At 32.6% G+C, this 13,474-nt stretch overlaps 1 protein-coding gene across 1 annotated transcript; it reads right to left on the bottom strand.

Moving 5' to 3' along the window:
- Positions 1 to 6,365: 6,365 nt before the first annotated feature.
- LOC120087112 (glutamine synthetase nodule isozyme-like) lies at positions 6,366 to 11,832 on the bottom strand. Its single transcript, XM_039043993.1, has 13 exons — positions 11,658 to 11,832; positions 11,528 to 11,567; positions 10,687 to 10,790; positions 10,429 to 10,477; positions 10,219 to 10,325; positions 8,388 to 8,475; positions 7,791 to 7,919; positions 7,605 to 7,679; positions 7,458 to 7,511; positions 7,315 to 7,352; positions 7,055 to 7,214; positions 6,790 to 6,850; positions 6,366 to 6,689 (listed from the first exon to the last, which is right to left on the bottom strand). The coding sequence occupies exons 1-13, from the start codon at positions 11,729 to 11,731 to the stop codon at positions 6,598 to 6,600; spliced, it is 1,071 nt and encodes a 356-aa protein (XP_038899921.1). The 5' UTR covers positions 11,732 to 11,832; the 3' UTR covers positions 6,366 to 6,597.
- Positions 11,833 to 13,474: the final 1,642 nt, after the last annotated feature.

Below are 13,474 nucleotides of genomic sequence, written 5' to 3'. Positions count from 1 at the left end.
TCATGAATGGTCTATGTTTGTGTTGTAACCATGAGTGATTAATTTGCATTTCTAGGGTGTTGATTTAGTTTTATAGATTGTGAAAATTGAATTAGTTGCTTCTTGGATTGAATTTATGCATAATTATTTTAGCATATTTGTTCTCAATACTTTTGATTAACTGATCACTAATTGAATGTTCTTTACTTAATGTCTATCTCGAGAGAAGGTGTTGAGCTAGATCTAGCATGTTAAACTGTTAATCGAGTATGCACGAGAGTGATAGGAGATTAATAGAGATTGTTGATAGAGGAACTTAATGTTATGGCTAGTCAAGCGATAGAAGAGATTTGGGTCGATGGTTAGTCATTAGAAAGGGTTGAGCTCGATAGAGGATACCTGGATAAAAGACTCATAGATTTATAATTTACATGAATCAATCTAAGGTCAAAATAATTAATTTGGTTAACCCGTTTAACGAAACCATACCCTAAAACATGTCTTTGTCTAGTTTCATCCCAGTTTTATCTTTTCTTGATTTTTAGGATTAAATTAGTTAGGTTCTCATCACAGTCTGGTCCCCTAAATAAAAATAGAAGAATCTCTGACTAGCTAAAAGAGTCAAACCAATTCTTCAGAGGACGATACTCGATCTCTCGATCGTTTTACTATATTATATGTTGACATGTGCGCTTGCGCTGCCATTAAGTTCACGACTCACTCAAGATTCAAGTCATGTCACCTATAGTCATCTTGGTGAAATGTAAGCCTCTATGATGAATGATGTTATATAGTAAGACTAGTCATTTCATGGTCTGGTTTTATACAAACTCTTTTGTATAGAAAACCCCTGCTCACATGTCTCCACATGATTGATTAGGATCAGATCATTTGTAGCACTTTACAACAATTGTAACATCTATAAAAAGGGTCGTATTTGTAGTGTCACCAGGATAAGGTATCCAACCTTATCCATGTACTATAGATCATTTAGGTTATCACTTAAACATGATCCACCTATATGTCTATACATACATGTTTAAGCTACAAATGAGAACCTTGGATGTTAGTTTATTGGTTTGTGGGTTTTTAATTATACTAAATGTCAAATAAAACATCCCATATTTTATTAAATAAATAAATAATTTGTATAATACAATTATAAACTAAGGACCCAACGAGATTTAGGGCATCAACCCAAACACATGGAGCCGGTGAGGTGGAACTGAAATTTTAATCAGGGAAGAATCTCACCTTGAAAGATGTCCTGTACACTCCGGAGATAAGAAAAAAACTTGGTTTCGAGCTATCTCCTTAACAAGTTCGGGTTTACCTAGATAATATAGGAAGATTTATATACCCTTACTAAGAATAATGTATTTGTAGGGAAGGAAATGTTCAACTTAAATATAGACTGAAATAAAGTGAAATCTTTTGTTTATATGCTGTGTTCCTTGAATGTTTGGCATGTTATACTTTGTCATGTTAATAAGAGATTAATTAGTAACATGATTAGGCTGGAAATAATACCTAAGTTATCCATGAATGAATTTGATAAATGTGAGCATTGTAGTCAAGCTAAAATAACAATGACTCCGCTTAAATCTGTACTCAGGGAATCTAAGCCTTTAGATTTAATTCATTATGACTAATGTGAATTTGATGGCATCTTGACTAGGAATAGTAAAAGATATTTTTATTACTTTTATTGATGATTACTCTGATTTTACTTTTGTATATTTGCTAATAAACAAAAGTGATACATTTGGTGCTTCAAATTGTTTGTAATTGATGTAGAAAATCAGTTTAACAGAAAGGTTAAAAGACCTTGTAGGGATAGGGGAACTGAGTACAACTCAGATAGCTTTAATGAGTTCTTTAACTCACATGGAATAATACATAAAAAGACTACACCTTACTCTATTGAAATGAATGGAAAAGTCTAAAGGAAAAATAGAACTTTAGTTGAGCTAGTAATTGGTATTTTACTCAGTTTAGGAGCCGCATCTTATTGGTGGGGTGAAATAATCCTACCATATGTTATGTCCCAAATAGAATACCAAAATCTAAAAACACAACTTCACCTTACGAAGTCAACAAGAATAAGAAACCAAACTTGTCATATTTTAGAACTTGGGGATGTCCAGCCTTTGTAAGAATTCTATACTCTAAAAGAAGAAAGCTTGCTAGTAGAGCCTATGAGTGAAGTTATGTCATAAATAGTAAAGCCTATAGGTTCTATGACCTAGTAAACCAAGTAATCATTGAGTCAAATGATGTTGACTTGTTTGAGGATAGATTTCCCTTTAAATCGAGAAATAGTGGGGTTCAGGATCCAGTAGTCTAACCCCAGTTAGAAATCCTACCTCTACAGAGGAAGCCAATCCATAACCTAGAAGAAGTAAAAGAACTAGAACCGTCAAGGATTTTGGGGATGACTTCCAGACCTATAATGTAGAAGAAGATCCTAAAGACTTTTGTCCTTTGTAGATGTCAACTTATGGCAAGAAGTTATAGATGATGAGATGGACTCTCTTGAGTCAAATAGGACTTGACACTTAGTAGACCTACCTCCAGGTTGTAAGGCAATAAGGTGCAAATGGATCCTAAGGAAAAAGCTTAGACTTGATGGAACAGTTGACAAGTTTAAAGCCAAATTAGTGGAAAAGGACCTTAGACAAAGAGAAAACATAGACTTCTTTAATATCTTCTCCCCTGTCACTATAATTAACTCAATCTGTATTTTGTTTTCTCTCAATGCCCTTTATAACCTCGTAGTACATCAAATGGATGTAAAGACCACTTTCCTAAATGGTGAACTTGAAGAAGATATTTATATGGAAGAATCTGAGGGCTTTATAGTCCATGATTAAGAAAATAAGGTTTGTAAGCTAGATAAATCTCTCTATGATCTGAAACAAACTCCTAAGCAATGACATGAAAAGTTTGATAACCTAATCCTATCTAAAGGTTTCAAGGTTAATGAAAGTGAAAATGCATCTATTATAAGTTTGAAAATAATCTCTGCACTATCATGTATCTGTATATAGATGATTTTTTAATCTTTGGATCGAACTTGCACGTCATAAATGATGTAAAATCCACGTTGAGTGTAAACTTCGATATGAAAGACTTAAGAGAAGCGAGTGTAAACTTAGACATAAAAGTGACTAGGTTTGAAAAGGGAATTTATTTGGATCAATCTCACTATGTAGAAAATATTCTAAAGAAATATAATTACTTTGAATGTAAACCAACATGGACTCCCTATGACCCTGTGTTAAGTTGTTCAAGAACATTGGTGACAGTATTAGTCAAATTAAATATGCAAGCATTATAGGCAGTTTTAGATAGTTGCTGACTACACTAGGCCTAATATAGCTTATGCTATAGAATTACTTTGTAGGTTTACAAGCAGACTTCATATACAACATTTGAATGCGATAGAAAGGGTTATGAGGTACTTGAAGAAAACCCAAAACCTAGATTATACTATCAGAAGTTTCCTGCTCTCTTGGAAGGGTTTAGCGATGCTGACTGAAACTCCCTCTCGGATGATTCAAAGGCTATAAGTGGTCATATTTTCAATATAGCAGGCAGAGCTATCTCTTAGAAGCCCAAGAAATAATTGATACCAATCATATTGATCTATTGCGATAGTACTTGCAAAAATTGAAAAAGTTCAGAACCGTTATTACAATGGAAAGAGACGAAAAATACGTCATAATCACAATACCATCAAAGAGTTCCTCACTACTAGTACAGTTAGAGTGGATCACGTATGAACCGATGAAAACTTGGCAAATCCTTTAATGAAAGGACTGGCCAAAGAGAAGATTTTCAAAACCTAAAAAAATTCCTACAGAGAGATGAATCATCTGTGAGGAAAACCCAACCTATAGACTGAAGATCCCAATAAATAGGTTCAATGGATAATAACTAATCACAAGTGATATGTAGTGAATTATGCTAAAATGAACACAAAGTTCTCTTCCGATGACTTAGTGTTTGAGCATGATATCCTGAAGCGTAAGAAATATTGAACCTAGTTCTTTATGAAATCTATACTTGATTTTAAGTGAGGTACCTAGCTGCATGAGTACTATTGATAGACTCACCTGTGTAAATGTGGAAGTGGCGGTCGCTTCATATGGAGTTTTTGGCAAACTCTCTAGAACGTTCACTAAATCAGGATACACGTACTAGACCTTAAAGCATGGGCTTTTGAACTACACCCTAATGATATTGTGTGTGAAATGTTGTTAGAGATACAATTCAAAACCATGAGTTACTTTAGTATATTCTGAATCATCTACACTATGTAAAGGATCAAGTCGTAAGACACCTTTGCTTATGCACAATGTTGTATAGATTGATATTGCTCGACCACAAATGCTTTTCTTATGTTTTTAAATTTTCAAGTGGGGGATTGTTGCTGAAAATTCAAGTTTTTAAAAGGAAAAAAAAGCTTTGGTTGAGAATCCAACATTACTTATTTTTTAAAGATGAGTCTCCTTCTTATACTCCCACCTAAGGCTATGGGTTTGGGCCCCAATGGGTTACCATATTCTAGAGGGAGTGAAGAGATAGACAAATGTGGGTATGGTAGACATCCTACACGTGCGTCGCTGCTATTCGATCTGGCAGGCGAGTGTTATTATTGAAAAAAATATTTTTATTATTTATTTAATTTTTCTTTTTATTATTTAAAAATAAATAAAAGAAAAGGTCTCAGTCTTCCGCTTGCGTCGACAATTCAGTCTTCCATCCGCATCTTACGCACACATTCTATGGCTCTACGCGCCTCTCTCCCCGTCAGTTTTGTGCAGTAGTTGGCCTTCGAGGCCTATAAAAGGCTCGAGCCCTTTCATTAGTCTTAACATCTCATTTTTATATCTTCACAGATTTTCTCTCTCGATCTCTTATTCCTTTCCATTTTCCATTCCCATTTTTCGAGCATCTCAATCCTGAAGGTCGGGCCTAGTTCAACTCCGATCGAGACAGTTTTGTAAATTATGGGTTATTTTATCTTGGAGACGACATGACATTTCTGTAGAACTTCTTGCACACTTGGGTAGAGCCACGGACCACGGAACGTCTTAAAGAGAGCAAAATCCATGACTCAATCTATAACAAATTATTGTCTTGCAGATTCCGTTTTTTTTACGATTGTTGTTCGTGACTGTTAGTTGTTTTGAAATCTTGATCATTGGAGGGTAGCCGGTTCCAATGACAAATAATTTAATTATGGCATGGAAAGTGATGATAATTATAGTAGTAACATATTGTAGCCGGTTCCAACGACAACTAATTTAATTATGGCATGGAAAGTGATGATAATTGTAGTGATAACATATTTTAATTTCCAAAGCTCCCGAATTCTTTATTTTTGCTCAGGGGCGTTTGGAGAGGAGTTGGCTGGTTTTAAAAAATTTATAATACAAAAGTATTTTGTTCCCATTATGGCAAAAGACTCCACGCTAAAGTCAATTGATTTCACAACATTTTTAAAAATGTGTGACAAACTGTTAAAGGAGTTAAAATATTAATTTTTCATAGTAAAAAATTTTTTTTTTGGGTCAAATAGAATTATTAGCACTACTCATTGATTAGTCCAAAAAGGTGCTATAAATACACTCTTATGTTTCATAATTTATGAACTCCTTAGTCTAAGAGTGTCACGATTGAACCATTTAAGGAATAATTATCTGATTTATCCCTAAATTTTCTAAATATATCTTTTAGTCCATGAATTTTTAAAAATAAACTAAAAAAATCCTTGCTCTTCCCTGAAATTATTTTTTAAACATATTTTTTAAATTCAAGATTTCATATAATTATATAAATAGAATAAAAAATAATTTTTTTAAACCTATTCTTAAAAACTTGAGACAAAATACATTTTAAAAATTTAGGTACCTATTCTAAAAAGTCAAAAAGATGTTAGAAAAGTCAAAAACCAATTGCACCTATTTTCTAAAATTCGTGGACTTAAAAGGTAGATATTTATAAAAGATATCTATGAGGTGACATTTGACTTAGAGTTGAATTGGTAATTATTATAGGAATCGTAAATAACGAGATAATAAACCTTTTTAATAATTGTTGAACCAAATAGTGGTGAATTTTTTTACCCATCCAACCCAACCCAACTTGGGGGTGAAACATCCCTATGTATTATCTTATGCTCTATACATATATTTGTCAAAATTCCCCGAAATAAATAACGATAAATATTTTAAATTCTTTTTAGGTTATTTTAATCATTATTTTTTTCCATATGAAAGTGGGATGCACGCGTGCATTGTGCATTCGTTTGATGATCTAACAACAATTTTACCCCTTTCCCAAAAACAATAAATAACGATGAAGAAAGAGCGGAAGCATAAAAGAAAATAAATTTATTTTAGATTATTATTATAAATATAAAAGATAAAAAGGGGAACAACTAGATTCTAGTTTCTAGTTTAGTGGTTCAACAAGCAAATAATAAAATAAACCTGCAACTGAACACAATCACAAGAGGGCACAAATAAGAAATAGAAACCAAGTTTACGACATCCATCATGTATCAATCAAAAGCTTCAAACGGAGAACGCCGGCCAACCGAGAGACTGTTTAAGGCTTCCCCAGAATGGTTGTTTCGGCGATCATGGAAGTCACGACGTAAGGATCCATGTTTGAAGCTGGCCTTCGATCCTCGAAGTAGCCTGTAAACATTAGATTGGTTAAGAATAGAAGTTTTTAACTTCGATTTTTCTTAAGGACGATGGAGAGAATAATGGAAATAAAGGTTTCAAAGTAACTTGCCTTTGCCGGCCTTTTCAGTTTCGCGGCCAACACGAACAGAGGCTCCTCTGTTTGCAACTCCCTGTAATTTTACATCCACAACGTTTAGTCTCAGAATGTTAAAATAAACTAAACTTATATATGGAAAGTTTTTACGACTAAAATGTACCTTTCAAAAGTAAAATGAGATCTGAAACTAATTTTAAATGTTCAAATATTTCGATATGATCACAGGGACAGTACAAGCTGAAATTAAAATAAATAAAGGGGGCTATAAACAACATACCCAAGAGAAGGTGTTGATATCTGCAGTTTCATGGCGGCCAGTCAACCTCCTCTCGTTGCCTTCTCCATAAGCAGCAATGTGTTCTTTATGGCGCAAACTCAGTTTTTCGATGGCCTTCTTGATCACATCAATACCACCGTCGTTTCTCATTGATTTGGTGCTGAGGCCAACCGAAAATAAAACCCAAAATCATTTCAGATGATATGCTCAACTCAAATTATTACAGAATAGAACAAACAAGACAAAGAAGAAAACAACACCTGTAATTGGTGTGAGCACCAGCGCCATTCCAATCGCCCTGGTAGATATTCAAACAATATGTCACAAACCCAAATGATTCAGTGTGTAAGATCACAAGGCCAACATAGATTTAGTCGTCTACTAATTGAATTTAAACACACACCTGAATTGGCTTTGGGTCGAAGGTGACAACGACTCCTGCAATTTCTGCGATCCTCTGTTTCAACCACAAACCCAGGTTATTTCCATGTCTTAACCATGATCATACCATAAAATAAGTTAGTATTTTCATATTTGAATTAGAGTATACCTCGAGGATGTATCGGGACATCCATAGCTGATCACCAGAAGCAATACCAACGGCAGGACCGACTTGGTATTCCCACTGTCCACCCAATAAGATAAATAAATGAGAATCGTCATTTTAAGGGAGAAAAAGAAAACTCTGGGTATTTATACGTGTTTATGGATATAGGATATTATAATGGGGACGCACCTGTCCGGGCATGACTTCACCATTGATTCCACTAATATTGATTCCGGCATAAAGGCAGGCCTTATAGTGAGCGTCCACAATATCTCGACCGAAGGCCTTGTCTGCTCCTGTACCACAGTAGTAAGGACCCTGCATCCCACAGGTAATTAGATAAATACTTGGAACAAAACCTAGTTTAACAATGCATTACTCTTAATGTATTTACTTATGAAAAAAAAAAAACAACTTTCTGGAACTCTCAATCAAACAAGATAACTACTTTGAGTGAAAAGTATGCGCGTCCTCATTCCATTTTTTTAATCAAATTCCGAAAACAGAGACTACATAGTGTTAAAAACTGATTTTTTTTTCCCTAATTCAAAAATTTAACTTGAAAGTAGATTAAAATGGTAAACGAACATCGTTCTTAACAATAACAAACAAATAGAATTGCTATCCAATTGACTTGAAACCGTTTGAAACTTATTTATTCAATACTCAAATATTTTTCCTAAGGTTTTCTTTTAAATTATTGTAAATGATTTGGCAATAAAATATCTACACATTCGGCGAAGAAGAGCAGCTTTGATGATGATGAACAAACAGCATGTAGAGTACCTGTGGGCCTGGGAAGCCACCGACGGGCCAACCGAGGGGCCAGTGAATATCCTTTTGGAGGAGAGTGTATTCCTGTTCAATTCCATACCTGTTGCCACCATCAAAATACATCTAAGACATGAATGATACAACTGAACCAATAAGCTGTATGTTTATATCTAGATTTAATTACTTATAGTTATAATCATAAATTTATCATAAATTAAGACCCATAATATTCATATTCAATGAAAAAGAAATACCATTTAGAATAAGACAAAGCAAAAAGAAAATTATCATGTGGAAGTGGAAGTGGAACACGTGAAAAAAGGAACGGATGAGAGACACCAGATCAAAGAGTAAAAGAGGCAGGACCTTGAGAATTCGAAGTGCTTAACTTTAATGCTGAGATGTGATAAAATAAGTTATTGTGTTAAGCACGCATGGTACGTTGGTGAAGCACCTACCTAAAATATCAGCTTTTGCTGCATATGGGACCAATATTTTTTAGGTCCGCAAATTTATGGTTAATTTAATAAGCACGATCGCAAAATGCCACACACTATAATTATTAAAACCATAGTAGCATCACAGCACGGAGGAATTACAGTCAAAAGCTGACGGTGGACATATTTTAATTACGGCTCAAATTCAACATTTATCACACATTCCTGACAATTCCCAATTATATATTCGAACACCAACCCCACTCATGAAAAAAGTGACAGCTGCCAAGTTCCAAATCAATGGGGAGTGGAGACGTGTTCATGAATGTTTTTAGGAAAAGTAAAATAAGAAAAATAATCATGGGGCTATAAAGAATTCTTTTTAGCTTTTATTTCAATGTTTTTGATAATCGTGATGGAATGATCGGTAAAAGTCAACATTGTTTTTTACTTTGAAAATACCATTCCCCAATTTGTGATTATGAAAAGAATGGTTGGAAAATTAATTTGTTTCCTTCGAGCTAAGGAATCAAATAAATGGGAATGAATAAAGGGTAAATTGAAACCAACTGGAATAAGAATAGTAAAATCAAAATAAAATGTACCATAACTATGTATAAATTTCATCTTAACATGTGATATTTCCAATAAAATTTAAACATTTTATTCTATTAGATTTGACATCGACAAAGGAAAAAATTAACATTTTTATGATATCATGAAAATACATAAATATATTTTTTTTTTAACATAAAGCAAAAAAAATTCAAATATAGTATAAAACAATAAATAATTCAACTGGTTTAAAGTTATAAAACTTTTGTTTATCAATTTAAACAGTTTTTTTTCTTCATAATTTTTCTAAAAATATTAGATGGACATTTTAAACATTGATCATAACAAAATTGAGGAAAAGTTCAAAAAATTCAAAGCACTATTGAAACTTTTTGCTATAAAATGTAAATATTTCAAAATTTATACAGATATTTTAAATATACATATTAAGAATATATATTTTATTGTATACCACTGCACGTAATAATGATTAATTTATGTTAAATATGGTAAAAATCCCAAAACATATATATAATGCGCAAATGTAAATTGATAAAAGGAATGAGATTCGATCATTCTTCCTCCTGATTTTGTCTGAACTAAAAAAAAAATTATTCATTTAAAAAAACTGTAAAGAATTGTCAAAATTTTACTTTGGGCAATACTTAGATGTCCTTTCTCTATGTATCCCATTTTTAGCACTCATTTAAAAAAAAATCAAAAAGAAAATAAGAAGAGAATTTACTACATGATAGAATAATTTAATAGATTGTAATTAAGGTAGGTTTCGACTCGGTAATTATTTTTTTTGACAAATTTTTTTGTATTAATAATATTAGATGTCAGATTACCAAGGTTCCTCGGCAATGACGTCAGGGTTGCTAAAAATCTTGGCGGCGTTGAATCTCTTGTTGGTGGGAATCGGCTCTCCAGCTGGCGTATAGGCATCACACATCACCTAATATTTCGGGCCCATTTTCAAACAAAAAGACGAAATTACCCCTCAACTCGCTTTTAGAATACCAAAAATGACCGTAGAAAAACCGGTGAATCCACCATACCAGGATGTTGTTTCCTCTTCTGAACGGATCCTTGAAAACCGCCTGGGGACTGTTAACAGCCAAACAAAACTAACGCCGTTAAATGTGAAAATTTCAGATAGGAACAAAAAAGTCAAAGATTCTGCTTGAATCATGGAATATTCAACAATATTAATTTTGGATACTCTCGATCAGGACCGTTGATTACGATCCTGAGATAGCAACAGTTACATGATGGACAGGTGGCGTATGGTAATGGGGTGGGAGCGATGTACATACTATATGATGACTTCACTGTTGTCTCCGGGGGCTTGATTCGTACTGGAACCGTCGTAGTTCCACTTTGGGAGTTTCGCTGGATCGGTTACCGGGCCCGGAAGAGTCTGAAAATTGTTTTTAAAGAGAATCATTCAGAAAACGATGCAACGATCTGTACGGATACATTCCGAACAATTCCATAGAGAATAAAAATCTGTACTGAAATGCTTTCCAGAAAAAAAACGACCGATTATGATGTAAAACAAACGTTGAAATCTGAAGAAAGTATACGTAATTTCTCCAGAAAAGTATCAATACGTACAACTGTATTCAAGGAGGAAGAAAGGAAAAATAAATGAGAGCAACGTTCGTAATCGGAAGACACGATCTACACGGTATTGAAAATTTCTTAAGCGAATTGATACAGCAAGAAAAATCTCTAAAAATTAGCTTCTAAAAAATGAACGATTCAGAAGACTCGCACAAAAAATCGAAAAACCAACAAAAAAATAAAAAAAAAAACAGAGAGAAGCATTTGAAATCTGAAGAAATGATCTGCATATATGATTTTCCTAACGATTTCAAACATCCAGAAACCGAAAAATAAAACTTCAAATGATAAAACAAACAGAGAGAGAAACATCCGATATCTGAAGAAAATGATCTGTAAACATAAAGAAATTATCTCCAGAAAAAACTTCGAAAAAAGCACGATCGATTCGGAATTCTCAAACAAAAAATAGACTAAAAGGCAAGAAAACAAAAAAAACAGAGACAAACTCAGTAATCATCATCACAAACAGCGAAAACAAACAGAATCTGATCCAAACACGGAAGAAACGGAAAAAGAATCCATTCATACCCTAGCTTTGCTCCTCAAATCGAGTCCCGATCCTCCGATCCTGTAAGAGGAGAATTTTTTTTTTAAAAAAAGAAAATAGCCGATGATCAGGAGAAGATAATGGATAGAGCGATTGAGAGAAAGTAATTACCATACGTATTCGGCGATGATCTTCTCGGTGGTATCAGTGAGGTTAAGATTGATGAGATCGAAGAGGAGAGACATGGCGACTGAGGCAGAGGAAAATGAGCGAAAGAGAGAGAAGGGAAAATGATGAGAGAGACAACCAGGAAGGAGGGTTTTAATAGGGGACTGCCAATGCCTTCGCTACTTACGTCGCGGACGTTAGGACTTATGACAGGCCAAAATGACGGCCACTTTCCGAAAAGAAAATGGTTAAAATATTATTTCGCAATATACTCTTAAATTCATTTAATTTTCAATAAATTTTTAAATTAATCCTTTAAAATTAATTTTCGTTGAAATTAACTAAACAATAACAATATTTTGATGCAGCGAAATATATTATATGAATATGTTAACATTGGGCATTTGAAACTATTAAGATTGAGCAAATTTTAAGGTATGTGAATTGTAATAATATTTTAACAACAAATTAGTAAATTAAATTTGATTAAACTTAATTTAATTTAAATGGGGTCTTAGTCAGCAAGCAGAAGGAGAAAAGTTCCGAGAAATTTGGAATCGTCTCGTGATTTTTAGATTATTTCGGCAAAACTGGCAATGGGTAGCCACTCATACCTTTTATTATTATTATTATTATGGGAGTTAATCGCTAATGATAATTAAAATTGTAAAACTAATTAACTAAATGCCTAAAATAACCTTACCGCATCCGTACGCGATACGCGGTACGTCTGACACGAGAATTGTTTATTTATTTTTTGGATTAAATCCTCCCCTTGAATTTTATTATATTTTGATCAACCTTCAAACACTTTCGGTCTAGTCCCTAATTTTTTTTTAAAAAAAAAATGTTTATTTTAATTTTTACTATTAAAATTATGATAATTTTTTAATAAATATGTGAAGGAGCTTATATTTTTAGATAACTATCCTCTAGATGTATTGAACAAGATGAAGGTAAAGTAAAATGTTAACAAGCCAAAATATTGAATGACAAAAAATTTGAATTAAAAATGTCTTTTAAATTCTCCGGCTTTGTCACCTTATTCAAAATTGAAAATCTAGATTTTCAGCGTAGTCAACTTATTTGGTAGCCTAGTCATCCAAATTTACAAATCACCTTGCCATTTTGTTAAAGAGTCAACAAAATCTTAATATAGTAGGGACTAAAATAAACATCTTTTAAAAGTTCAAGGACTAAAACGAACAATTTTAAAAGTTTAGGGACCAAAATAAAATAATATCCAAAGTTCAGAGACTAAAATAGACATTTTAAAAAATTTAAAGACCAAAATAGAACATTAGGTAAAATTTAGGAACCAAAATAATATTTAAACCTTATTCTTTTAAGGTTTATTTATTTATTAAAGCCCCGTTCAAAAACAATATATTCTTTAAAGGTTAAATTATAAGTTTAATTACTGATTGTTTGGGTCTATTTAATTTCTAACGTTCTGGTAACCATTTCGTAAATCGTTTTATTTTATTTATTTATGAAACTAGTACTTTTGTTTTATTTTCAAATTTTGGCTTATTTTAAAAATGTTGATAAAAGGTATAAAAAAAAATTAATAAATTTACGAGTGAAAGGACACTTCAAAGTCTTAATTTAAAATAATAATAATAATAATAAACCTATAAACACATATTTCCCCTCTAAATTTCTTGATCGGTTATCTATTTTCCATCAATTTTTTAAAACTAAAAAAGTATATATATATTTTTTAACGTTAGCTAATATTCAACTATTTTACTTAATAAATATGAATTTTTTTTTTAAATAGATTGAGAGAAAATAAATTAAATTTTCAAATACCATAG

This window comes from Benincasa hispida, chromosome 9 (assembly GCF_009727055.1).
Source record: "Benincasa hispida cultivar B227 chromosome 9, ASM972705v1, whole genome shotgun sequence".
Lineage (NCBI taxonomy): Eukaryota > Viridiplantae > Streptophyta > Magnoliopsida > Cucurbitales > Cucurbitaceae > Benincasa > Benincasa hispida.
Note: the sequence above shows the minus strand (reverse complement) of the source record. Positions and strands in the feature narration are given on the sequence as shown.